The following is a 26,285-nucleotide window of genomic DNA, read 5'->3' on the forward strand; positions in this document are numbered from 1 at the left end:
ATCCATTATAAAGTTGAAACTCACTGGGTTTTTTTTTTTTTTTTTTAGCTTATCCTGATATCAGCTGTAGGACTACATTTCATAACAATATGTGCACAGATGTCATCACCTAATCCTCCTTATCCTCTGTGAACACATTATTCAAGAAGCCCCACATGTGCAAGGAGAAGAGACTTGATTAGAGCATCCAGATCCACCCCATGCACATGCAGCCAACACGTGGTGGAGACGAGCAAATCCCACTGCTAAATTCTGTTACATATATACCTAATAATGATGCTGATGGACATATTATTAAACAAGCACCGAGAAAAAAATCCTGAAGCCTCTCCTTGTCTTGGAGAATGTGAAATAAATGCTAAGGAAGGTTTGTCTGAACAGATGAGATGAGATGTGAAACAACAGTAAAGTGGCGTTGCTAACGTGTGTCTATTTCTCTTGTACCTGCGTCACTGCTGTATTTCAGTTTATTACAATTTCTTGGATCTTCTTCTTCTTCTTCTTCTTTCGGCTGCTCCCATTAGGGGTCACCACAGCGGATCATCCGTCTCCATACCACCCTGTCCTCTACATCTGCCTCTTTCACACCAACTACCTGCATGTCTTCCCTCACCACTCCTCCTTGGCCTTCCTCTTTTCCTCCTACCTGGTGGCTCCATCTTCAGCATTTTTCTACCAATATAATTCATGTCCCTTCTCTGCACATGTCCAAACCATCTCAATCTCGCCTCCCTCACCTTGTCACCAAAACATCCTACATGTGCTGTCCCTCTAATAAACTCATTTCTAATCTTGTCCATCCTCGTCATTCCCAACGAAAACCTTAACAGCTTCAGCTCTGCTACCTCCAGCTCCACCTCCTGTCTTTTACTCAATGCCACTGTCTCTAATCCATACAACATCGCAGGTCTCACCACAGTCCTATAAACTTTCCCTTTCATTCTTGCAGATACCCTACTATCACAAATCACTCCTGCTATCACTCTTCTCCACCTACTCCACCCTGCCTGCACTCTTTTCTTTACTTCTCTAACACACTCTCCATTACTTTGCACTGTTGACCCCAGGTACCTGAACTCCTCCACCTTCTCCACCCTTCTTCCTGCAACCGCATCACTCCACTGCCCTCCCTCTCATTCACACACATGTACTCTGTCTTACTCCTACTGACTTTCATTCCCCTTCTCTCCAGCGCATATCTCCACCTCTTCAGGCTCTTCTCAACCTGCTCTCTACTCTCACCGCAAATCACAACATCATCTGCAAACATCATAATCCAGGGAGACTCCTGTCTGACCTCGTCCGTCAACCTGTCCATCACCACTGCAAACAGGAAAGGGCTCAGGGCCGATCCTTGATGCAGTCCAACCTTCACCCTGAACCAGTCTGTCGTACCTACTGCACACTTCACTGCTGTCACACTGTCCTCATACATGTCCTGCACCACCCTCACATACTTCTTTGACACACCTGACTTCCTCATACAATACTACAACTTCTCTCTCGGCACCCTGTTTCTCTAAATCCACAAATACACAATGCAATTCCTTCTGTCCTTCTCTATACTTCTCCATCAACATCCTCAAAGCAAATAAGGCATCTGTGGTGCTCTTCCTCGGCATGAAACCATACTGTTGCTCACAGATGGTCACCTATTCTCTCAGCCTGGCTTCCACTACTCTTTCCCATAACTTCATGGTGTGACTGATCAACTTAATTCCCCTGTAGTTACTGCAGGTCTGCACATCTCCCTTATGCTTAAAGATCGGTACCAGCACACTCCTTCTCCATTCCTCAGGCATCCTCTCCCCTTCCAGAATCCTGTTAAACAATCTGGTTAAAAACTCCACTGCCATCTCTTCTAAACATCTCCACGCTTCTACCGGTATGTCATCTGGTCCAACCGACTTTCCATTCTTCATCCTCTTAATCGCTGCTCTCACTTCCTCCTTACTAATCCTATCTACATCCTGCTTCACCAACTCCACATCCTCCAACCTTCTCTCTCTCTGATTTTCCTCATTCGTCAGCTGCTCAAAATACTCCCTCCATCTTCTCAACACACTCTCCTCACTAGTCAACACATTTCCCTCTCCATCCTTTATTGCTCTAACTTGCAGTACATCCTTCCCAGCTCGGTCCCTCTGCCTGGCCAATCGGTATAAATCCTTTTCTCCTTCCTTAGTGTCCAACCTCTTATACAGCTCCTCATATGCCTTTTCCTTGGCTTTCGCCACATCCCTTTTTACCTGCTGCCGCATCTCCTTGTACTCCTGCCTACTTTTCTCATCACTCTGTCGATCCCACTTCTGTTTTGCCAACCTCTTTCCCCTAATGCTCTCCTGCACTTCCTAATTCCACCACCACGTCTCCTTGTCTTGCTTTTTTTTTCCAGATGTCACACCAAGTACTTTTCTAGCTGCCTCCCTCATCACTCCTGCAGTAGCTGCCCAATCATCCGGCACCTCTTCACCACCACCAAGCCCCTATCTGACCTCTTCCCTGAACCTCACACTACACTCTTCCTCCTTCAGTTTCCACCATCTTATTCTTCTTTTAATCCTTACTTTCCTCCTCTTCTTCTTCGCCTCCAAAACCATCCTACAGACCACCATCCGATGCTGTCTAGCTACACTGTCCCCCGCCAACACCTTACAGTCTCCAATCTCCTTCAGGTTGCATCTCCTACACAGAACATAATCCACCTGTGTGCACCTTCCTCCACTCTTATACGTCACCCTATGATCCTCCTTCTTCTTAAAATACGTGTTCACCACTGCCATTTCCATCCTTTTAGCAAAATCTACCACCATCTGCCCTTCCACATTCCTCTCCTTAAAACCATACCTACCCATCACCTCCTCATCACCTCTGTTCCCTTCACCTACATGCCCATTAAAGTCTGCCCCAATCACCAATCATTCTTTCCTAGGTACACCATCTACCACTTCATCTAATTCACTCCAGAATCTTTTCTTCTCCTCCATCTCACAGCCAACTTGTGGAGCATAGGCACTGATGACATTTATCATCATCCCTTCAACTTCCACCTTCACGATCATCACCCTATCAGAAACTCTCTTTACCTCAACTACACTCTTACTGTACTCTTCCTTCAGAATCACCCCTACACCATTTCCCTTCCCATGCACACCATGATAAAACTGTTTAAACCCACCTCCAATGTTCCTGGCCTTACTCCCTTTCCACTTGGTCTCCTGAACACACAGCATATCTACCTTTCTCCTCTCCATCATATCAGCTACCTCTCTCCCTTTACCCGTCATAGTACCAACATTTAAAGTACCAACCCGAACCTCTACTCTCCTACACTGCTCCTTTTCCTGCCTTCTCTGTAGACGTCTTCCTCCTCTCCTTCTCCTCCTTCGGCCAACAGTAGCCCAATTTCCACCGGTACCCTGTCGGCTAACGATACCTGTGGCGGTCGTTGTTAACCCGGGCCTCGACCGATCCGGTATGAAATTCTCATTTGTGATCCGCATATTTGATTTGGCACGTTTTACGCTGGATGCCCTTCCTAACGCAACCCTCCCCATTTACCTGGGCTTGGGACTGGCAATAAGACTGCACAACAGAAAAGTTGTGAAGACGCCATAATATTTTATCTATGTTTTCCCTCTGTAATCTAAGAGAGAGAGAGAGAGAGAGAGAGAGAGAGAGAGAGAGAGAGAGAGAGAGAGAGAAAGAGTGTGTGTGTGTGTGTGTGTGTGTGTGTGTGTGTGTGTGTGTGTGTGTGTGTGTGTGTGTGTGTGTGTGTGTTAGTTTGGGATGACGTCACAAGCGGAGTGTGTTTGGAGTGTGTTTGGAGTGTGTTTGGATATGTGTTTGGTGTTTGGATGTGGACATCACAGTAGGACGCGTCACTACAAGTCAGAGCACGCCTCAGTTTCTCATTTGTGAATTTACTACTTGTAAGTAAAGAGACACAAAAAGGAAGCTCTTTAGAAGGTTAACTAAATGGACTGAGAAATAATTCTATTGAATTAAATTGTTATTTTGTAATGTTTTGAATGCCAAAGTGTTATTTTTTAAGTTTTTTTTATCTGAGTTTCTCAAAAGTTATATTTGAACTGTACATGTTATAAGGCTGCATTCTAACTAAACCTTTTGCAGCAATCGATAGTTTTGATGAGTTTAACTTCTGTTCATGTACAACTAGGTTTAAACAGAATTATTTTTTATATTTTTCCAAAATATTATCTTGTGGATTTTAATACTTAGTTGGAAATTAAATGTCCAACACTTTGATAAAAGAAACAAAACACACACAAAATTAAAGTATTTAGTTTTTATTAGTATTACAACAAACATAGTAGAAATAGTAAAATATAGTAGAGAGGGGAAAAAAACCTATACAGTGAGGAAAATAAGTATTTGAACACCCTGCTATTTTGCAAGTTCTCCCACTTAGAAATCATGGAGGGGTCTGAAATTGTCATCGTAGGTGCATGTCCACTGTGAGAGACATAATCTAAAAAAAAATCTAGAAATCACAATGTATGATTTTTAAACTATTTATTTGTTTGATACAGCTGCAAATAAGTATTTGAACACCTGAGAAAGTCAATGTTAATATTTGGTACAATAGCCTTTGTTTGCAATTACAGAGGTCAAACATTTCCTGTAGCTTTTCACCAGGTTTGCACACACTGCAGGAGGGATTTTGGCCCAATCCTCCACACAGATCTTCTCTAGATCAGTCAGGTTTCTGGCCTGTCGCTGAGAAACACGAAGTTTGAGCTCCCTCCAAAGATTCTCTATTGGGTTTAGGTCTGGAGACTGGCTAGGCCATGCCAGAACCTTGATATGCTTCCTACAGAGCCACTCCTTGGTTATCCGGGCTGTGTGCTTCGGGTCATTGTCATGTTGGAAGACCCAGCCTCGACCCATCTTCAATGCTCTAACTGAGGGAAGGAGGTTGTTCTCCAAAATCTTGCAATACATGGCCCTGGTCATCCTCTCCTTAATACAGTGCAGTTGCCCTGTCCAATGTGCAGAAAAACACCACCAAAGCATTATGCTACCACCCCCATGCTTCACAGTAGGAATGGTGTTCTTGGGATGGTACTCATCATTCTTCTTCCTCCAAACACGTTAAGTGGAATTATGACCCAAAAGTTCTATTTTGGTCTCATCTGACCACATGACTTTCTCCCATGACTCCTCTGGATCATCCAAATGGTCATTGGCAAACTTAAGAAGTGCCTGGACATGTGCTGGTTTAAGCAGGGGAACCTTCCTTGCCATGCATGATTTCAAACCATGACGTCTTAGTGTATTACCAACAGTAACCTTGGAAACGGTGGTCCCAGCTCTTTTCAGGTTATTGACCAGCTCCTCCCGTGTAGTTCTGGGCTGATTTCTCACCTTCCTTAGGATCATTGAGACCCCACGAGGTGAGATCTTGCATGGAGCCCCAGTCCGAGGGAGATTGACAGTCATGTTTAACTTCTTCCATTTTCTAATGATTGCTCCAACAGTGGACTTTTTTTCACCAAGCTGCTTGGCAATTTCCCCGTAGCCCTTTCCAGCCTTGTGGAGGTGTACAATTTTGTCTCTAGTGTCTTTGGACAGCTCTTTGGTCTTGGCCATGTTAGTAGTTGGATTCTTACTGATTGTATGGGGTGGACAGGTGTCTTTATGCAGCTAACGACCTCAAACAGGTGCATCAAATTTAGGATAATAAATGTAGTGGAGGTGGACATTTTAAAGGCAGACTAACAGGTCTTTGAGGGTCAGAATTCTAGCTGATAGACAGGTGTTCAAATACTTATTTGCAGCTGTATCATACAAATAAATAGTTTAAAAATAATACATTGTGTTTTCTGGATTTATTTTTTTAGATTATGTCTCTCACAGTGGACATGCACCTACGATGACAACTTCAGACCCCTCCATGATTTCTAAGTGGGAGAAGTTGCAAAATAGCAGGGTGTTCAAATACTTATTTTCCTCACTGTATGTATGGTGTGTGTTTACAGGCTGAATCTAAACCTGCCCAGAGCGTGGCAGATTCTCTCTTTTTCTTTTTCTCACAGTGGTTGAGGGAATCCTGGCGCTTCCTGGTGGTTTGGAGATGTGAGGTTGTCATTTCCTCTAGGTCTTGTTTGGCCTTCTTTTTTTCTTTCTCTATTTTCTTTCTCTTAAATTTTAACACCACCTAAAGCACAGCAAGACGTGTCTCCAGTCGCTCTCGGTCTGTCATCAATTAATTTGTCTTTTCCTCACAATAATCCAGAGAATCCTGAAGCTCTCTGAAGGTTTGAATCTGTAACTTGTTCATTTCCTTCATGTCAAGTTTGGCCTTCTTTTCTCTCTCTCTTTTCAAAGTGACCTCAAGCTAAGCAACACGTTCCAGCAGTCGCTTTTGTTCTCTCATCCAGGTCTCTCTCTCACATTCTACTGTTTTCTTGCAGAGTTCCATGGAAGACTGGAGCTCGGTGATGTTTTGGAGGTGTGTGGGGTTTCTCTCAGGTATGTCCTGTTCCCACTGCTTTCTCTCAGAAGCCAAAGTAGCCTCCAGCTTTTGCACCATCTGTAGCAGAATGGCTTTCTGTTCTTTCTCTTCTGTTATCTTCTCTATCATCAGATCAGAAAATACATCCAAGTCTTTTACTAATTTCTCCATGTGTTTCAGCTTTTCCTTCTTTTCAGCTATCTGCTTAGTTTTCTTCTTTCTTCTGGTTTGAAAAATCTCTCTAAACCTTCTGAAGAGCCCCATGTTTATGTCTCTTTACTCACACGCATAAACCTCGGAAATGAGAGAAACAGAGACGCGTTTCGACTTACATAGAGGTTGCCCTACTGTGACGTCACACAGAGATGCTCTGCCCACAGGTCTCTCTCTCTCTCTCTCTCTCTCTCTCTCTCTCTCTCTCTCTCTCTCTCTCTCTCTCTCTCTCTCTCTCACACGCGTGCAATCATTATGCACATGCCCACATTACAGAGGGAAAGAGCGGATAAAATATTATGTCTTCACAACTTTTCTGTTGTTCCTGAGAGAAGAGCGATATTACAGTCATAAATAAGATAAAAACAGCTGTAAACTGTCCAAACCAAAGGTTGTCAGCGGGACTCCATGCTCTCTGAGGACGGACCGGGGTTAGCTTAGCATGCTAACTTCAGTAGATATCTCTGTTTAATAATACATAGAGGTTTTTAAAGTCCAAACTGTCATTGATTCACATTCTGTTGATAACTGTATTTGATATATGAGTGTTTAAACTACACTTATTACATAGAGCTTCAAAAAGAAAGCAGTTAGTACGTGGTATTTGACAGTAAACTGGGTCTGAGTTAAAAACCGTTCATGTGTTTGGAGTTAAAAATAAAAATAAAAAACACTATATGATTCTGACACCATAAATGCTTTTGTTACACAAATACACACGTCATTGTGAACAATTTATCAAACTTTTAATTAATATCGAACCAAACAACCCCTTGGAAAATTTTAACCATAAGATACACACAACATCTAAATCCCTATAATATAGATGTCTTTTAAGCTGCACTGGAGATTCTTCTTACTGAACTCAGTTCAGGACCAAATCAGTAGAATAAAAAAAAAACCTTTATAACCTTATATCACCTTAATTAAAGTTAAACCAAATCAATAAATGCTGTTTAACTACAATCCAACTCGACTAGTCAGACTGTGATTGTTTTGTTGTAAGATACACACATAATGATAAACTACATACCGTATTTTCCGGACTATAAGCCGCTACTTTTTTCCTAGTTTTGAACCCCGCGGCTTAAACAATGAAGTGGCAAATTTATGAATTTTTCCCGGTTTCACAAGCTTCAAGCCAAAAAACTGAGCCCCATAACATTAGACCAATGAAATTGCCGAACGGGTTCAGGTGAACCAATGAAACTCTTTATATTAAATCGAGCTCCCACTGAATCGGGCCGCACCACATCATAAATATGGATGATGTTCCTCTGACGTTTGACCTGCCGCTCACTCGGACGGTCAACAGAATCAAATGAGAATCATTCATCATGCTGAAAACAACCAGGCATGAAAAAACACACTTCACCTGTGTTTTGAGCTGCACGGCATCGGGAGAAAAGCTTCATCAATGGTGAATTTTAAACTCATGACGATGCCAAAAGAAAAACTCCCGAGAGAAATTGTTGTAAAAGAAAAGAGGAAGACAGTGAACAATTACTTTTTTGGTAGGCTACTGTTTAGATACAAGCCGTGTAACAGACACTGTCTTTCGTTGAAGCCTAAAGTTCATTTGTTTCAGTGTAGCCACCTGCGGCTTATAGACAGGTGTGGCGTATTTATGTTCAAAATAAAAATCTTTGTAAAATTCAATGGGTGCGGCTTATATTTGGGTGCGCTTTGTAGCGTCTGGCACAGATAATTTAGATTTCATGTCCCAAGCATTTTTTTTAACCTATGACATCTTCACCTCAATCTAAAAAGTTTAAACTTTTATTGGGGGTGGTATATCCGTAAAGTGTCACACTCCCCCTTCCAAAGACACGAATCCTCTAATCCTAAAACACACCCCCACAAACAACTGGCTCCAGAAGGTCTGGATCCTAACACAAGACGAGATAACCCCATGCAGGTTCTCTGTTTGACCGCATAGAGACCTCGACCATAAAACACCCACACATACACATGCACACACACACACACACACACACACACACACACACACACACACACACACACACACACACACACACAGATACAATAAAGCATCCCTTTTTCTAATTAAACAAAATAAATAAGATGCTCCACATCCCACGACATTAACCTATACCATGTATCTCCTTTATTGTTTATAATTGTACGCTAAAGATCCTATCAATGTAACTCTTTTGATGTGTCTCTTCTATTAAGGCTTAATTGACTTAGAATTATCTGTTCTTTACTTTCCTGACAAGGGTGCATTTCATTTGATCAGAATACGACATTGTACTAACATCCGTTATACGTTAATTACTGGTCCCAGCACGTTAATGTATACCTGTTCTAATGCTGTATGTCCTTTTAAGGCCTGATGTCAGAATTTATACAAAATTATCTGCTCTTCACTTTCCTAATGAAAGTGCATTTTGTTTTGTGTTTTCATTTTTTTTATCAGAACATAATGTCGTAGTAACATTAGTTACACTTTGACTACTAATCTATTTATGTAATGTACCGCTGCCGTTATGCCATCAATCCTCTCGTGTTTAGTATCCAAATGACCACAAAATTATCTGTAACTTATTTTTCAAACAATGATACATTGTATTTGATCACGAAAGTCACCATACCGTCTTAATACACTTCAGATAAAACTTTAAAGTTTTATAGTCCAAACCACGCCCGCAGACACATGAAACAAAGGGATGTTTTTCCCTCCAAAATCTCAACCCATAGTATTGGCCGTTCCCCCAAAGATGGGTGGAGGTCGAGACCTTTAAAATGTCACAAACACCACCAATCGTTGGTCAGACGCACGAAACAGCTTGGAAACGACTCCCTCTTCCTTCAAGATCTTCCGGCAAGCTTCACTTCCAAGAATAACCACTGCTCTGATCTTCAGGAGAACCTGAAAGAACATCTGACCCCACCCTAACTGGCTCTCCAAAGATTTCTTTGTCGCATCCAGACTCTTGTGCAAAAAGCCAATGCAAGTAACCGTTTCCTTTACCAAAGAATTTAGATGCATATTTTAAGTCTTATTGAATCTTAAGGTGAATTGAAATTCCTGTGACGATCTCCCAGTTAGGGTGTGCTTAATTTTGAAGCTTAAGCATTTCCATCCCTCCTCTTTCCTTTTTTGCTTTCTTCTTTTTCCTTTCTTTTCCTCCTTTCCTAATTTTAACTCTCGTTTATTTTATTTCATTTTTAGTTTCTTTATTTCTTTTGTTTGTTTGTGTAGCTAGTTTTATGTGTGTTTGTCTCATTTATTAAACGCCATATTTTTCACAAGTGATGTCTCTACATGCTCTTTTAATTTAATTTACGGTATAAAGTAAAAGGGGGTTAAGTCTTTCTTGGCCAGGGAAATACCTCTTTTATAGAATTAATATAAAATTATACTGTCTGTTTGCCGGACGAACAGACAAATAAGTGTAATGTTAATTCAATTACCGTCAGTTCAACTTAACTTAAATATTTATAATTACTTATACTTATATATTACTTATAAATATTTACCTTTCTTTGCGAGCTAAATTCGCTACAGGTTAATAGTCCGGAAATTACGGTACTATAAATTATAAATGTTATGTAATCTAGATGAACATAAAAAGGAATCTTGTTGCTCTATGTGTAAAAGCATAGCAGGCATCATGGCATAAACTAAGTGATATACAGTTATTAGCCTGTTTCATTCAATGCATTAACTTTTACTATACTCATAAAGAGATGAGTGATAGAGCTGCATACACACCTTTACTTTTTATACGTTTCCCCTCTTCTTCTTTCTTCTTTATTCTGGATTGTGATCCTGATGGCTTAGATTTATTTTTTTTTTGCATTGTGTCAGTTCTCCCACTGGAAACCCTGAAGTCTGAGGTGACGTCAACCAACCCCCGTCTCTCCTTTCTGAGTGTACGAGTGAACAAGATGCCACCATGGCCGACTGCCCATGTCGCACATGTCTAAATCTGCCACTGGCAGTCAGATGCATATCACTGTAGTGTTGGTGGGTGAAGCTCAAGTGGCTCTTAAAGCAGATGAAGCGTCAGGAATTCATGGTGGAGATGCTGAACCTGCTGCTGGATGCTCATAATTATGAAATATTAGGTCATAATTAAAAGATCCTTTCTGTGATTTTTTTTTTCTTTTGAATGCAATGCGCTTCTGTAGTATACAATTTTAGTGTCTGTTTAGTTTTTAATCTCATATACAACAAAAGCCATATACACTTACAAAAATCACTGTGTTGAATTAAGATGTTTGGACATTTATTCCAGCTCATAAATCCTATAAAACATGCAGCATTAAACATGAACTTCCAGCAGATGAGCATCTCATAATACTGTCTGGAAGTGAGAAATGTACATGTTGTTTTTACTCCATACACATGAACTTACTTTGATCAGAAACAGAATCATACTCCAAATCAATCAATCAATAAACTCGACCCTGTTTGGTGGCTTGCAGGTAAGATTGTTAAGATATTTGACTTTGAATTGTAGTGAAGTTAAAGTAAAATAGAAATACCTCAGTAAAGTACAGATATGTGAAAAAGCTCTGTAAGTACAGTAATGAATTACATTTACTTCTGTTATTGTCCACCACTGGTTATGTGACATAGGAACCACTATTAAGTGAGGATATTATATCTGTCTTACTGTCACTCCTTTCCCTCTTTTAAATCCTAACACCTCACCTCTGTCCAACTACTGTTCTATTTGCCTTGTTAGATTAAAATACCCAAAATATAATATAACTTCTGAAACACAGAGAATCCAAAAATAATTTAATCTTGGTATCAAAAATAGCCTGTAATTCTCACCCAACTTACATATGACCACTCATCAAATGTCTCACTGTAATTTTTATGAACGTAACACTAATAAATCACTCTTCTTCTGTAAAATTAATACACATCTCCTACTCCACACATCCATGTATTTATTTTCTCTCCAATAATGTGTTTAAATCCCTTTAAATACTGGGACAAATACAGGGACAAATACTAGGATTCTTCAATAGAATCAATAAACTCCTGATCTATAAGCCATCTTTCTTTATTCTACTGTGTCTAGCATAACTTCTCTCACTCTTTATCTGCCTTTAGCAGGATTAAGTGAGCAGCCTTAAAGGCTCTGTGTCTATACTTTGCTATTAATTCCCCCTAAACACACACCAGGAAGCCGCTGTTACGTGTCTGTGCTGTTTTCTTCTACTCCCCCCTCCTTGTGTTGGCTCTGTCTTCAGCTCTCTACTATATGTAGGTGGAGTCACCTGGTAATTGTAATAGAGGCCTTGGTAAAAAAGGACCAATGATGAGCAAGAGCCTGACCAAAGGAGGTTTAAAAGCAGCCACCTGAAGTGACCAGTGTTTGCTGGTGTAAGTAACAATAGATTAAATAAAAAGGGGCATAAGTAGTCATGAAAAATCATTCTAAAGGTCTAAGCCTCAAGCATCGATTTTAGATTACTGCTTTTCAATGAAACGATTATAACAAATGTATTTCCTAAATTTGTGTAAACAGCACACACAACATGCATAAAAAAACAGTACTTACACTATAATTGAAATAACGAGTCACAAACGGATCCGAACGCACAATTGCTGCAAATTCCTGTTTATTTGGAAAGATAAGGTTCCACCGAACAACATACCGTAGAGCATTTTTGGTCTTTTGTTTGTATCTGTTTTAGAGTAACTTTCGCATAAAGAACGACATCTTGGTGGTAAAGAATAAATATGGCTGGTAGAATATAGTGTTAAAAAGCAAATGAGAGTAACCACTAAAAAAAAGGCAAAGACAGGTAGAATCTTGTCGGTGATACAACTGAACTCTGCAGGTGTTTGTGGTGATGTTTTGCTTTGCACCACCTTTCATTTCCAATCTTTTATTTTCAGCCAGTAGCAGTGTGGAAACAACATGTTCCATAGAAAATGTTGCCAATGAGTGCAGGATTTTAATGATACATGGGAGGTTTTTATTCCCCATGTGGGCGAGTTCTTAGTTTTATTCATCTTTAGAAGCTCTTAGAGGTTAAAGAGCGCATGACGTGCGGATGGAAAATCTGAGCCTATTTTACATCTGTGAGGGAGAAAAGGACCAGAAATATTCCCAGATAAATGTTTGTAGAAATCTACATTTTAATGATATCTTCATAAAATGTTATACATACATGATACATGTGACTTTTATCCCAGTACTTTATTCAAGTACATAATTTATATAGAAACAAGGTACACAGAGTATTGCATGATGGATTCTCTACATAACCATAAAAATATTCTTATGCATAACCATAAAGAATTTTTCTTTTCCACAAGAATGAAAGTGTTGTAAACCAGCATCTGGCACTTAAAGGTATCTATAGTGTTGATGTTTATGTCTTCAGTGTGTAAGACGATACAAGCACATTATTACTGCATGATACAGTTTTATCAAATAAACATATAATATCATTAGTGTGATCTGAGCACCTTTAATTTCATTTAGTAAATTATTTTACACAACACACCTTTAACATGTACAGAAATTATCAGATTGTAGACTGTATTCATTATGCAGATATAAAACATGCAGCTTTGTTCTATTATTTATTTATTTATTTATTTATTTTATATGCATGCAGGACCCATGAAGAACTGCATCAGACACGTCACAACCCACGACTGCTAAAAGACCTCGAATTGATGCTGCACAGCACAAACACAACAAAACACAATCCCTCATCGCTTGTGCATTGGAAACTCTTAATGATGGCAGTTATGATTTATTATCTACTAACTGGGTTTCTGCACTACTTAAAGGGAGTTTTAAACTTTCTGGTCTGACAGATGAGGAAAAATCACATCTGTGCTTTGTGTAAACAAGGTCAGTTATTATCTTCTGTTTTATTTAGTGTGCACCAAATTCAAACAACTTTATTGTTTAGCTGTGGATTTAAGTTTTCTCATTTGTAAAAGTTAATTCAGTGCCCTGATGTTCTTAAAATGAACAGTGGTTTGTTTTGTAAAAATGTTTACTCCAGGTTTTGGTTTAAACAAAGTCTAATAGTTTTACTAAACCTGGTCTACAGTCAAGTCTTAACTCCTTAATGTTTGTTTTATATACATGATTTGAGTACATGTTTGATTTAGTTGGATATTGGATGATCCTTTTCTTTCGTCTTATTTAGTCCTTAGCAGAGACGTTTCTGTCTGTGATTTTGGGGATCAAGGCAGAGAAAGAGTCTATGAGACATGAACTCCTGCAGTCTCTCTGTAGGGGTTATGTAGCCTTATGTCAGCAGAGAGGAGACACTTATAAAGTTTTTTATCAAGAGATTATATTGACGTTCCATTAAATATCTACTAAAAATGATTTAGACAATGATACAACGAAGCAAAATGTGTCTTGTTCTTGGTTTTGTATTTCTTTCTATACAGTGTATTTTAAATCTGTGGTATGGTTTTGTTTCCTTTGCAGACTTTCCTGAAGCCCCTAAATTAATAATGGTCATAGTGACATTGGTAACATTGCATTAATGTTATAATATCTGGTAGCCATTAGAGGGCACTCTCGTTCTGCATGTGGGTGTATTTGCAGTGTGCAGAGTAAACGAGTAAAAAACGCTGTGCAGTCATGTCTCCTGTTCTTTCTGCGCATGCTCCGAACTTAATGGGATAATATGTGTTTTATAGCATAATGATGCAAACATAACAGTATTTACATTCATCACATTACTGTGCTGGAAAACAATACAAATTAAATAAAAATGAAGAAGTGTAAATGAAGAAAAGCGGGACAAAGACAGAGGTAATGCGATGTAATGAATGGCGATGATCATAAACTCAGTTTAGTAAAAGTTTGTGAACAAACTTTATATTGGTCTAGTTTTTAAAGTCTATTATAAAAGTTTTAAATAGTGTAATAATGTCTGGGTTTCCAGAGATCCGAGATTTTTATAACATCTCATTTTTTGAGTCACATGATATACCAATATTTGACTTTATAGTTGTGTAGAATTTGGGGATTTGTGGTATTTGTAATTCGAAGTTGTTAATTTGGTAATGTTTGTTTATAACTTGGCTTATTTAAAAAAGGACATTTGATGTAAAATTTCCTTTAAAAGTGCAGTACAGTGTAATTCATCGTGATACCGCTAGAAGGAGCTAAAGTTTAGTAGAACATTACTGCCATCTACTGGACATCGAACACTTTTTAAAATGAAGTGGAAGATTAAACAGTACTGTATGATAAAGAAGTGTTTAAATAAAGACATTTATGTGCAGGAAGACCAGATGTAATTATTCTTACTGTTTGTGTTTCATTTATAATGTGACCCAGACAGCACCTATATTTTATAGTTTCACTGGAAACAATTTAAAATAAGGTTATGAATGTTTGAACACAATGATTATTGGTGAATGGGCTGTGAGGGAAGTGGCACCAAGTAAAATCTTGCCCAGGGCAGAAAATTGACCAGGGCCGGCCCTGTGCAGGATGGAGGGAGTGTGTTAAACTGTTGGAGCCGGCGTAGAGGATGGAGAGAGGGTGGGATAAGAAATATGAGTTGTTCCTGTCACACAGATTTTTATTTATTTATTTTATCTCAATTCAGTGTCAATACAAAATAGGTTTAAATTTGTGGAGATTTTATTTGTACATAGTTTTCTTTCCTTTAAAATGGATTGATTGAATGCCAATGGGAATGGTAGAGGGTTATTCATATTTACTCCCATGCCATCAATTGGGAGGGGCAGATTTAAATCTCTGACATCTACTCCAATGGCAGTCAGCTTCAGATCAGTGTAGTGGTGGATGGAGTTCACCTGGAAGCATCAGTGGATTTCATGCTGAAGATGCTGAATAAGCTGGACATTGAAATTTTTTAAAATATATTTCAATATATATTTTATATCATATTTTAACAGATCAATGAATAAAAGAATGCTCTTAGCATGGAAAACGATGTATTTGTGGCCTGTACACAATAAGATAGAAGAAAGACAAGAAAGAAACAGCATTGAGCAAGTATAAGAAAAAAAATCTTGTGTTTGGATAAACAATGTTTTTTTTCTTTTCTTTTCTAAAATAATAACGTTACTTATGTTCGGGGTCGATTTGACTCAGATCAGATATCAATGTTTGTTTGTTTTTAAAGAAAAAATAATTAATAAATGCTTTTATTTTACCACTCACTCATTAACAAGACAATGTAGTTATGTACAAATTTGCTTTACAAAACCCAGGAAGCTGAAGGCAACAGGAAGCTGAAAGCAGCTGAGATGTAAATATCAGAGAGAACATTAAATATGATGTCAAATGTAGTGACAGACATTTTCATGTTGTTCTAATCAACAGTATTGGGTGACCTACGTTCCTGTGGTGGTGAACATGACTGCGAGTTCTCCAGAAGAACAAATGCTGGTAATGTACAGTTCAAACACACACTGTTTTTCACACAGAATAAACCAAAGCCCATCACTGCCTCATCACCTAAACACACTGTTCATTTAGATTTTACTTATGGCAGCCAAACGGGCTCATTTTGTAAACCCCTTGATCACTTACTCTGTCTTTAAGGGAACTAAAGAGGAATGAATGAAAAGTGGTATCCAATCTGCGATATTATTGGGGACCTGATTATGGTTTAGAACGATCTATAAAACATAAATGACTACTCAAAATGTCCATAAAGAGGAATGTGAGCGCAACTGGCAACTGCTCTAAAAGGACATGGCTCTGATTTGATTAAACAGAGTGAAGGTTATTAATTAATGTTAGATATTTATCATGCCCAAACGAAACTTGGAGAGATTTTCCATACGACCTGTGATGCTCCGTAGTGCCTTTCTGAATTCAGGGAAGAAGAAATACACAGCACACAGAATGTAGCAAAATGTTCCTCTTCAGTTAATTGCAGGTGGCAGACACGTATTTATACACACAGGATGATACAGTCCACACACGAACACGCACACTCATTGGGGAGAAAGACTGACCTAAAGTGTTTTCCTGTTTAGACAAGAGGACATACCAGCCCAGATAAGACTCTCTGTTTACCTTAAAGACTAACATCGTAAATATCCTATAGACACTGAACGGACAAAGGAATGTGTGTGAGATAGTGTGAAAACAGTTTTAACACTAACAATGGCCACTTTAAATCATTTATGATTTAGCATCACACAAACATAGGATGTTCATCCCGGGAACAGAACCTGTGACATAAACTGCGAAGTGAAAGATAAAGACAAACAAAAACATACAGATTCCATTTCATTCTTTCCCTACATGCAAATAATTCTTCATCATCACCACTCAAATCGAGGCCTTTATTGCCTGTCTTACCATCGTCATCAACATACATAGTACAATTCCAACAACATACAAGAATCATTCCTAAAACAAAAGTGTTCAACACTCGTAAACAAATTCTTAATCTTTTCCAAAAACTTTGTTCAGCAGTTGTTTCACATTCTCCAAGACATCATGAGACCATTTTTTCTCAGTGCTTGTTCAGTATATCTATAATCAGTAATATAAGGTATACATAAGTTTCTTCTCTGAATAATGTATTCAAAGAGAATAAAAAAATTCGGAGTCTAGTTACATCTATGCACATATAGTTATAGAATTTAGACCTAGAACGGGTATCAGGGTAAGCTAAACGAAACAGTCATGTGAGTTTGATCTTCACCCCGGAGGTGGCCCCCTTTCTACTAAAAAGAAAAGATCTTTCCGTGGGCTCTCAACTGTTTCAGCCCTGAATATTCACTTAGGTAGGCTTCTTAGGCCAACAGACCAATTAATGCATAGATTAAGTGGGTGCTGTTTTGATCCTGCTTGCGTGTATCCACTGTGGCTGATAATCAGTCAGAACTCCAGTTCTGGTTACAGCTAGAACAGTCGCGGGACCCAGATACTTCGGTTCACCGACCTTGATGGGCTTTAGACTTCTTATCAGGACCTGCTGATTAGGCACAAAAGGGTGTGTGGGCTTATATGTGGGCAGAGAAAGAGTTAGTGAAACATCAACACTGATAGAATTCAATTTCTCAACCAGGGCAGAAACGTAGTCGTCCACCATCACTTCCAGGTTACCTAAGAAAGAAATGACAGTGCGTCTCCTGACCCATGGGGTCATGAAAGGTTACAACATAAAACTTTCAAAGGATTAGTTTTGTTAGAGATAGGGTTAGTTTTGTTAAAGATACGATTAGTTTTCATTTCTGTGAGTACTACCGGGAGAACAACAGTCCAATTTTGGCCTGTTTCAATGCAGGCTTTAGTAATATGCTTAATGGTTCTGTTTGTTCTCTCTACCACTCCAGCTGACTGTGGGTGATAGGGAATATTAAAATAACAATTTATTGCTAAACTTTTAGCCAAAAGTTGTCTTACCTTCGAAGCAAAAGGTGTGCCGTTATCAATTTCAATCACACTAGGAATACCAAACCTAGAGATGATCTCTTTTGTTAATAATTTGATAACCGTTTTAACATTCTCTGTCGCACATGCAAATGCTTCTGGCCATTTAGTGAATCTGTCAACTATAACCAACAGGTATCTTACATTTTCTACAGGTGGCATATGTGTAAAATCTATGGCCACTTTGGCAGGGAGTTGAACAGCTTTTAATAAGTCGGCTATGAGATTAAAATGTGCTCTGGGCTTTCCATCAGCTGTTTTAAAGTCTCTTTGCTTCCATGTTTCAGCAAAATCATGCACAACACCATAAGCATACTTAGAATCAGTGTATAAAGTCACTACTTTACCTTTAGACAAGTGACATAATCTTGTAAGTGCGACCAACTCTGCAGCTTATGCTGATGTGTATGGTAATGGTTTAGCTTCAACTATTACATCAGGTAATCTTACAACCGCATATCCACATAAATACACACTAGAAGGTTCTGAACATGAACATCTACATATAAGCAATCCCCCTCTACCAGGGCCGTATCTAAAAGATCGGGCCCACAAGAGGTCTCACGTTCAATTTGTCTAAGGCAATCATGTGCATCATCAAAACCATCTAAGTCAATATCGTCTAGCAGATCATGCAGAGCTACTACAGCTGAATGCGGCTGAGAAGAAGGCTTAATAGTTACGATTTCCGTTACCAAGAGTGTAGTTTCATAACCAGATCTACGTTGAGCTGTCATATGTTGTTTGTTGAGGTTGTATAAATTAGCTGTTACCTGATTTGAGGTGTACAGTATCAAAGGATGTGACAGCACCGTTTTCTCAGCATCCCAGGAACATCAGAGCCGCAGCAGCCACTGCACGCAAGCACGAAGGCAACCCTTGTGCTATATTGTCCAAAGATTTGGAAAGATACGCAACAGGGCGATATCTGTCACCGTGTTCCTGGGCTAGGATCCCCGCAGCCGTACCACCACGTTCATGCACATAAACTAGAAAAGGCTTAGCATAATTCGGAAGACCTAGAGCTGGAGCAGACTGTATAGCCTTCTTGAGGGCAGCGAAACTGTCAGTCATTTCATTAAACCACAGAATGAGATGTGATGGAGGAGCTCTGTGATCAATAGCACTACGCAAAACTTTATCATGCTGTGCGCAGTCAGGGATCCATGCTCGGCAGTAGTTCATTAGTCCCAAGAAGCTCTGCATCTGTTTCACAGTCAGAGGTCTTGAAAACCTAGTCACAAGCTGTACTCGGTCCTGTGACAAGGATGTCATCTGCGTATTGAAGAATGCAGGTTGTTTCCGGCAGGTGTATATCAGACAAAGTTCAGTGCACTACAGCGGAGAATACGGCTGGCGAGTCAACAAAGCCTTGAGGAAGACGTGTCCAGGTGAATTGTCGTCTACTATAGGTTAAAGCGAAAAGCGGCTGAGTCTCTGAGGCCAAAGGGACACTGAAAAAAGCAGAACAAAGATCAATCACAGTAAAAAATCTGTGAGTCGCTGGTATAGAGTTAACAATGGTAGCTACATCGGGCACCAAAGGAGCTAATGGAATAACTAATTTATTAATCTCACGTAAATCTTATGTTAGCCTCCAGCATTTTTTATCTGCCTTTAAGACGGGATTAATCGGTGTGTTATACGGTGAATGTGTCTCGATCAAAACACCTTGTGACAATAAATTGTCAATAACTGGAGCAATGCCAACATTCTTCTCTTTCGACAATGGATATTGTTTAACAAAAATCGGATGGTGTGTTTTCATGAGTGGATGATACGGTTTTACCTGCCTCGTCTTTGTGAGAGGCCCATAATATAGGGTTAACCACCTAAACTTGGTTCATCAGGCACGACTTCTGTACTACCCTGAAATAAATCTTCCAGATGTGGCTGTGGCTCAGTTGAGAGCATGAGGACAGAAGGAAAAGACAGTGAGACATTGGTTTAAAAAAACAGAATTTCCATTCCCATTTTGTGCATCATATCTCTTCCTAAAGAGTTTAAAGGCGAGTTTGGAATTATTGTAAAGCTATGATATAAATTTGTACCAGTCGGCATCACCACAGGCAAAAGGTGAGTTACAGGACATGAAATTGGAACCCCATCTATTCCCACGGAGCCAATACTTTTTCCTGAAATGGGACCCAGCAATTGAAGAACATCGACACAAGAAAACAATTGTCTTTATTGTCTATGCGCAACGTGATATTAGGCAAAGTTGAAGGGTGATTACTGTAGGATAAAGTTTATCATCGAAAAATCATGGGGTTCATCGCTCCGTAGGCTGCCCTATGCAGAGGTCCATTGAGTAGGATATTGCTGCTGTGTGGGCCTCTGCACAACTGCATGCTGGTCTGCATTCTCTACTCGCTGAGTGGCTACGCCCCTTTTCTCATCTCCCATTCTCTTTCTACAAGTTCTAAACCAATGACCAAGCTTCCCACAATAATTGCACAATAATTCCACAAAAATAAAAACCCTTTTTCCTGAAACCGCCTCCTTGAGTTTTGTACTGTGGCTGGAATGCACCACTTCCTGTTGCAGCAAAGAACATAGTGGGTTCAGACTTAACTGAACCAGAAACGGACTGAAAACTTCCAGCAGCATCTAAATCTCTAATTCTAGCACAGAACTGATCTACCGACTTCTCGAATAATCTGTCTGTCGTGATGCGAATCATTTGAGCCTGAGAAGCTTTCATGTTATTCAAACAAGTATTTATAAACAACACATTGTGTGTATCATCAGTTGGCAGTTTAGAATCATTCTCCCATGCTGCTTTAAAATGCACCACAACGGCAGACGGCATTTCTTTAAAACCCTGCCTAGTGTTAGCTGCATGTGAAATGTCACGCTTGGATGCTATTCTGTTATCCAGAAAATCCTTTAACTGATTAAACATTTGCATTACATTGGCATCATTTTCCCAAAAAATCTGGTGACGGTTCGCGGCCGTGCCCTTGCCTGTAATGGCATCATTACCTCGCGCAAGGTTCGGACATTTTTCTATGATCAACTCCTCTATAACATCATCTCCCAATGTACGCAAAAGAATAGTTCTAAAATCAGGGCCCGTTAACTGTGCATACCGAGTGTGGCTTTTTAAGATCTGTATATATTTTGTGGGGTTAGTTGGAATAGGAAGACTCCTACATATAGCATCAATATCACTAGCTTTCGCTGGTTTAACATGTACTTCATTTCGCTCTCGTACAAATGCAAAAGCGGTCTCTAAAGATGTATCAACAGGTAGCGCAGGATAAAGACCAGGACTAGTAGAATTGTATGGTGGAGACGATTGTTTCTTATTCAAAGAGCATTTAGAAGCATTGACTCTTTCTGGACCTTTGTCCCAGTACTTCTTCATATTTACCCATTTATCATAGGACTCGCGCATATACAGTGGGTACGGAAAGTATTCAAACCCCCTTAAATTTTTCACTCTTTGTTATATTGCAGCCATTTGCTAAAATCATTTAAGTTCATTCTTCTTCCTCATGAATGTACACACAGCTCCCCATATTGACAGAAAAACTTTTTTCTGAATTGTTGACATTGTTGCAGATTTATTAAAAAAGAAAAACTGAAATATCACATGGTCCTAAGTATTCAGACCCTTTGCTGTGACACTCATATATTTAACTCGGGTGCTTTCCATTTCTTCTGATCCTCCTTGAGATGGTTCTACACCTTCATTTGAGTCCAGCTGTGTTTGATTATACTGATTGGACTTGATTAGGAAAGCCACACACCTGTCTATATAAGACCTTCCAGATCACAATGCATGTCAGAGCATATGAGAATCATGAGGTCAAAGGAACTGCCTGAAGAGCTCAGAGACAGAATTGTGGCAAGGCACAGATCTGGCCAAGGTTACAAAAAGATTTCTGCTGCACTTAAGGTTGCTAGGAGCACAGTGGCCTTCATAACCCTCAAATGGAAGACGTTTGGGACGACCAGAAGCCTTCCTAGAGCTGGCCGTCTGGCCAAACTGAGCTATCGGGGGAGAAGAGCCTTGGTGAGAAAGGTAAAGAAGAACCCAAAGATCACTGTGACTGAGCTCCAGAGATGCAGTCAGGAGATGGGAGAAAGTTGTAGAAAGTCAACCATCACTGCAGCCCTCCACCAGTCGGGGCTTTATGGCAGAGTGGCCCGACGGAAGCCTCTCCTCAGTGTAAGACACATGAAAGCCTGCATGGAGTTTGCTAAAAAACACCTGAAGGACTCCAAGATGGTGAGAAATAAGATTCTCTGGTCTGATGAGACCAAAATAGAACTTTTTGGCCTTAATTCTAAGCCGTATGTGTGGAGAAAACCAGGCACTGCTCATCACCTGTCCAATACAGTCCCAACAGTGAAGCATGGTGGTGGCAGCATCATGCTGTGGGGGTGTTTTTCAGCTGCAGGGACAGGACGACTGGTTGCAATCGAGGGAAAGATGAATGCGGCCAAGTACAGGGATATCCTGGACAAAAACCTTCTCCAGAGTGCTCTGGACCTCAGACTGGGCCGAAGGTTTACCTTCCAACAAGACAATGACCCTAAGCACACAGCTAAAATAACGAAGGAGTGGCTTCACAACAACTCCGTGACTGTTCTTGAATGGCCCAGCCAGAGCCCTGACTTAAACCCAATTGAGCATCTCTGGAGAGACCTAAAAATGGCTGTCCACCAACGTTTACCATCCAACCTGACAGAACTGGAGAGGATCTGCAAGGAGGAATGGCAGAGGATCCCCAAATCCAGGTGTGAAAGACTTGTTGCATCTTTCCCAAAAAGACTCCTGGCTGTATTAGATCAAAAGAGGGCTTCTACAAATACTGAACAAAGGGTCTGAATACTTACGACCATGTGATTTCAGTTTTTCTTTTTTAATAAATCTGCAACAATGTCAACAATTCTGTTTTTTTCTGCCAGTATGGGGTGCTATGTGTACATTCATGAGAAAGAAGAATGAACCTAAATGATTTTAGCAAATGGCTGCAATATAACAAAGAGTGAAAAATTTAAGGGGGTCAGAATACTTTCCGTACCCACTGTAAGTGTCATCCCAATTCGGATCGCCCCATCCACCGTTCACCATAGAACACCCATTTTCCATATTGCGGGTCTTGAATGACCCATGTCTAGGAAAATTATCTACCTGCGACATGCATTCACTCCATCCTGCCAATGATCTAAATAAGGATTAGTCCAAAATCCAGCACTATTCCTATACACAAAATCTTTGGGATATTCTTCCGGCAGTAAGCGAGAAATGTTATGACCCATCTTCTTTACACAGAACAAAGAACAGACACACAACACTTAATACACAGACAATACACACAACACATAACATTCAGACAATACAGCTGCGCAGGCACCAGGGAGATCACAGTCTTCAAACAAAAAGGTAATCCAGTCTCTCCAATTGGATCACATATTTTGTAAGTTAGGAGAAAAAAATAGACTTTAAAGCCAAAACAAGATTGAAGTCTTTTGAAAAATTTTTGTCTATTTAAAATGTCCGTTTTTCTTTAGTTCCTTTTCTCTTTTCTCACTTTTTTTTTATTTTATTTTTTTTATTCTTAAAACAATTAATTTTTCATTTATCTATTTTTTTCGGGCATATAAAAATTATCGTGGATTCTTTTGGATACTTCAGACAATATCGCCTATATTAGACAGACCGTAAAAAAACGGCTTCTAATCTTGCATCTTACGTCTAAGGTGAGAAAAACAATGTCGCGACGAAATCATCCCACCAAAGGACATTATCATTAATTAAACAATTAATGCATAACCAAGACACGAACACACATGCAGCCTTATTAGCTGGCAAATGGGACAATCACCGCAAACAAGGAAGTATCCTAAAACGTACCTTGATGCGTGATCTCCCTCTGGATATTGTTGGAAAGTATCTCGCTTCTGACACCAAAACTGTTAGATTTTTATCAAGCCCAAACGAAACTTGGAGAGATTTTCCATACGACCTGTGATGCTCCGTAGTGCCTTTCTGAATTCAGGGAAGAAGAAATACACAGCACACAGAATGTAGCAAAATGTTCCTCTTCATTTTATTGCAGGTGGCAGACACGTATTTATACACACAGGATGATACAGTCCACACACACACACGAATACGCACACACATTGGGGAGAAAGACTGACCTAAAGTGTTTTCCTGTTTAGACAAGAGGATATACCAGCCCAGATAAGACTCTCTGTTTACCTTAAAGACTAACATCGTTAATATCCTTAAGACACTGAACGGACAAAGGAATGTGTGAGATAGTGTGAAAACAGTTTTAACACTAACAATTAAGTATATCAGAATTGTACAAATCAATTAAACTACTTACTCTATGAACTCTATTTGAACGAAATCTTTACTGAGTTTGGACCAAAATGATATCTGTATGCTAATGTGTGCTAATCAGGAAATACGTTCTACCTACCTTTCCTAGCCTGACTTTAAAATCCCACCCCTCTCTGGCCTGCACTTCCTCCCTCACTCTGCCCTGTCTTTCCCTCCTGCCTGAGTTTTTCTCACCCAGATTACTTCACCTACATGACCATACCTAACTGTGCTATAAGTAATGAGGCACACAGGGACAAGGTAGAGACTTGGAGGTTGTTCGATGTAGTTGTGGGAAAGGTCAGGCGTCATGTGTGTACCCTGGTGCTTTGAATTTGTCCCTGTGTTTTCTTTTATAGCCTCAAGTTTCAAATACTGTTTACGTTAACCTTAAAATAGCTTTAGCATTTTTCTCATTTTTATGCCAAACTTATATGCTGTTTGTGTTACAGTATTATTACATTGCTCCATTACATTTGGTGCTTCCTCAGCAGTACTCAGTCCATCCCACAGGATTCAATACATGCTACACTGTACTCCCTGGACCTACTACCCTAACAAATGGTAAGTTCATCATGCCTTTCCAGTCATCCTTAAAAAAAAGGCTGGTTTTCTTGTAGGATGTTATTATCCTCACAGCTTACATGTTGGTCTTTAATTGAAACTGATACTGTTCTTATTAGTGTCGGCTGCAGGGATGTTATACTATAATGATCAGGCCATGTACAACCAGACTCCATTCCCAATGGTCCCTCCACTGCAGCAACATCCATCTACCAAGAGGAAGAGGAAAACGGTGCGTGTGCTTACTCTTTGCTTCAGTACTGGTTCATTTACTGAGTAATGAACCTATTTATCTCTGATCATGTGCTATTTATTTTCCATTAAGATCGTTGTCCGAGATCCTAACCGGGACAACAAGGACATCACGGAGGAGATCATATTAGAAGCTGGCAGGAGTCGGATCCCCACTCTGCCAGTGGGAAATGTCTTTTCCGTCCCTATTCCTCTGCAGGTAACAGTCACACACGCATTCATAGAGGAAGCAGATTCTTCTGGCTAATAGCTCACCAGCCTTCCTCCTTATATTTGCCTGTATTACCATTTCCCTTTTCCACTATTTTTTACTCATGTGTGCAATGTTTTCCCTTCTTTCTCTTTCTATTTTATGTCCAAATTCTCAATATCCTCACGCTTTCCACCTCAAATTCCAGCAACTAAACCAAGTGGTGGAAAATGAGCGTGTCTATAATGTGGACAGAGCTCAGGGACCCCCTGCTCCTGCCGACTTGAAACCAGGTAAGTCATAATATCTCAATTATTATTATTTTTTTTGGATTTTTGACTCATCTAGTCTGTGATTAAATTGCTACTGTCTATGTTGTCTACAGATGAACAGCTTGAGAGTTATTCAGTAAAATATGCTGCATTAGATGGCACTGAAAAGCCTACCTCTTCAGCTGAGCCCGGTCCTGCACAAGCAGTCACACCAAAGCCAGATAAAACAGAGCCTGTGCACGTGCCCCCAGAGGTTCCAGCTTCTGCTCTATTTACCAACGATGAGCCGAAACAGACACAGCTCCTCGTCCTGACGACTCCCGATCGCTCAGAGAGGTGAGATTAGGGCTCGTCGCTGTCCCTGCACTGGATTTTAATTGGTCAAAATCTTTTACAATTTGACTAAATTAAACGTGTAGTCCAGCATTTTCCAACATGTTTTAATTAAGACGTATTGCAAATTGTTAAACTGTTGTGCATGTTAAACGGTGTTGACTACAAAAGTAGCCTGAAAGAACAAATCCGTACTTTTAGAAATAAGACCCGTACTTTTTAAATACGTTTTCTACAA

The 26,285-nt window shown here is 39.7% G+C and overlaps 1 protein-coding gene and 1 long non-coding RNA gene across 4 annotated transcripts in view; one reads left to right on the top strand and one right to left on the bottom strand.

Annotated features, from left to right (window-relative positions):
• The window catches only part of LOC310724284 (uncharacterized protein), a 699,798-nt gene that overhangs the window by 137,776 nt on the left and 535,737 nt on the right, over nt 1–26,285 (top strand). For all 3 annotated transcript variants that reach the window (XR_014533028.1, XR_014533029.1, XM_083538095.1), the window contains exons 2-6: nt 16,021–16,086; nt 24,889–25,000; nt 25,120–25,232; nt 25,326–25,451; nt 25,651–25,735. Coding sequence is in view for 1 of the 3 variants with exons in the window: in XM_083538095.1 (XP_083394221.1) it covers nt 16,021–16,086; nt 24,889–25,000; nt 25,120–25,232; nt 25,326–25,451; nt 25,651–25,735 (502 nt within the window). In the remaining 2 variants the exon portion in view is untranslated. The remainder of the gene's footprint in view (nt 1–16,020; nt 16,087–24,888; nt 25,001–25,119; nt 25,233–25,325; nt 25,452–25,650; nt 25,736–26,285) is intronic.
• The window catches only part of LOC310725561, a 174,882-nt gene continuing 172,217 nt past the window's right edge, over nt 23,621–26,285 (bottom strand). Inside the window, exon 3 of the long non-coding RNA XR_014533424.1 lies at nt 23,621–24,249. This is a non-coding gene — a long non-coding RNA (uncharacterized lncRNA). The remainder of the gene's footprint in view (nt 24,250–26,285) is intronic.

The sequence above is a fragment of the Silurus aristotelis genome (assembly GCF_946808225.1).
Source record: "Silurus aristotelis genome assembly, chromosome: 1".
NCBI lineage: Eukaryota > Metazoa > Chordata > Actinopteri > Siluriformes > Siluridae > Silurus > Silurus aristotelis.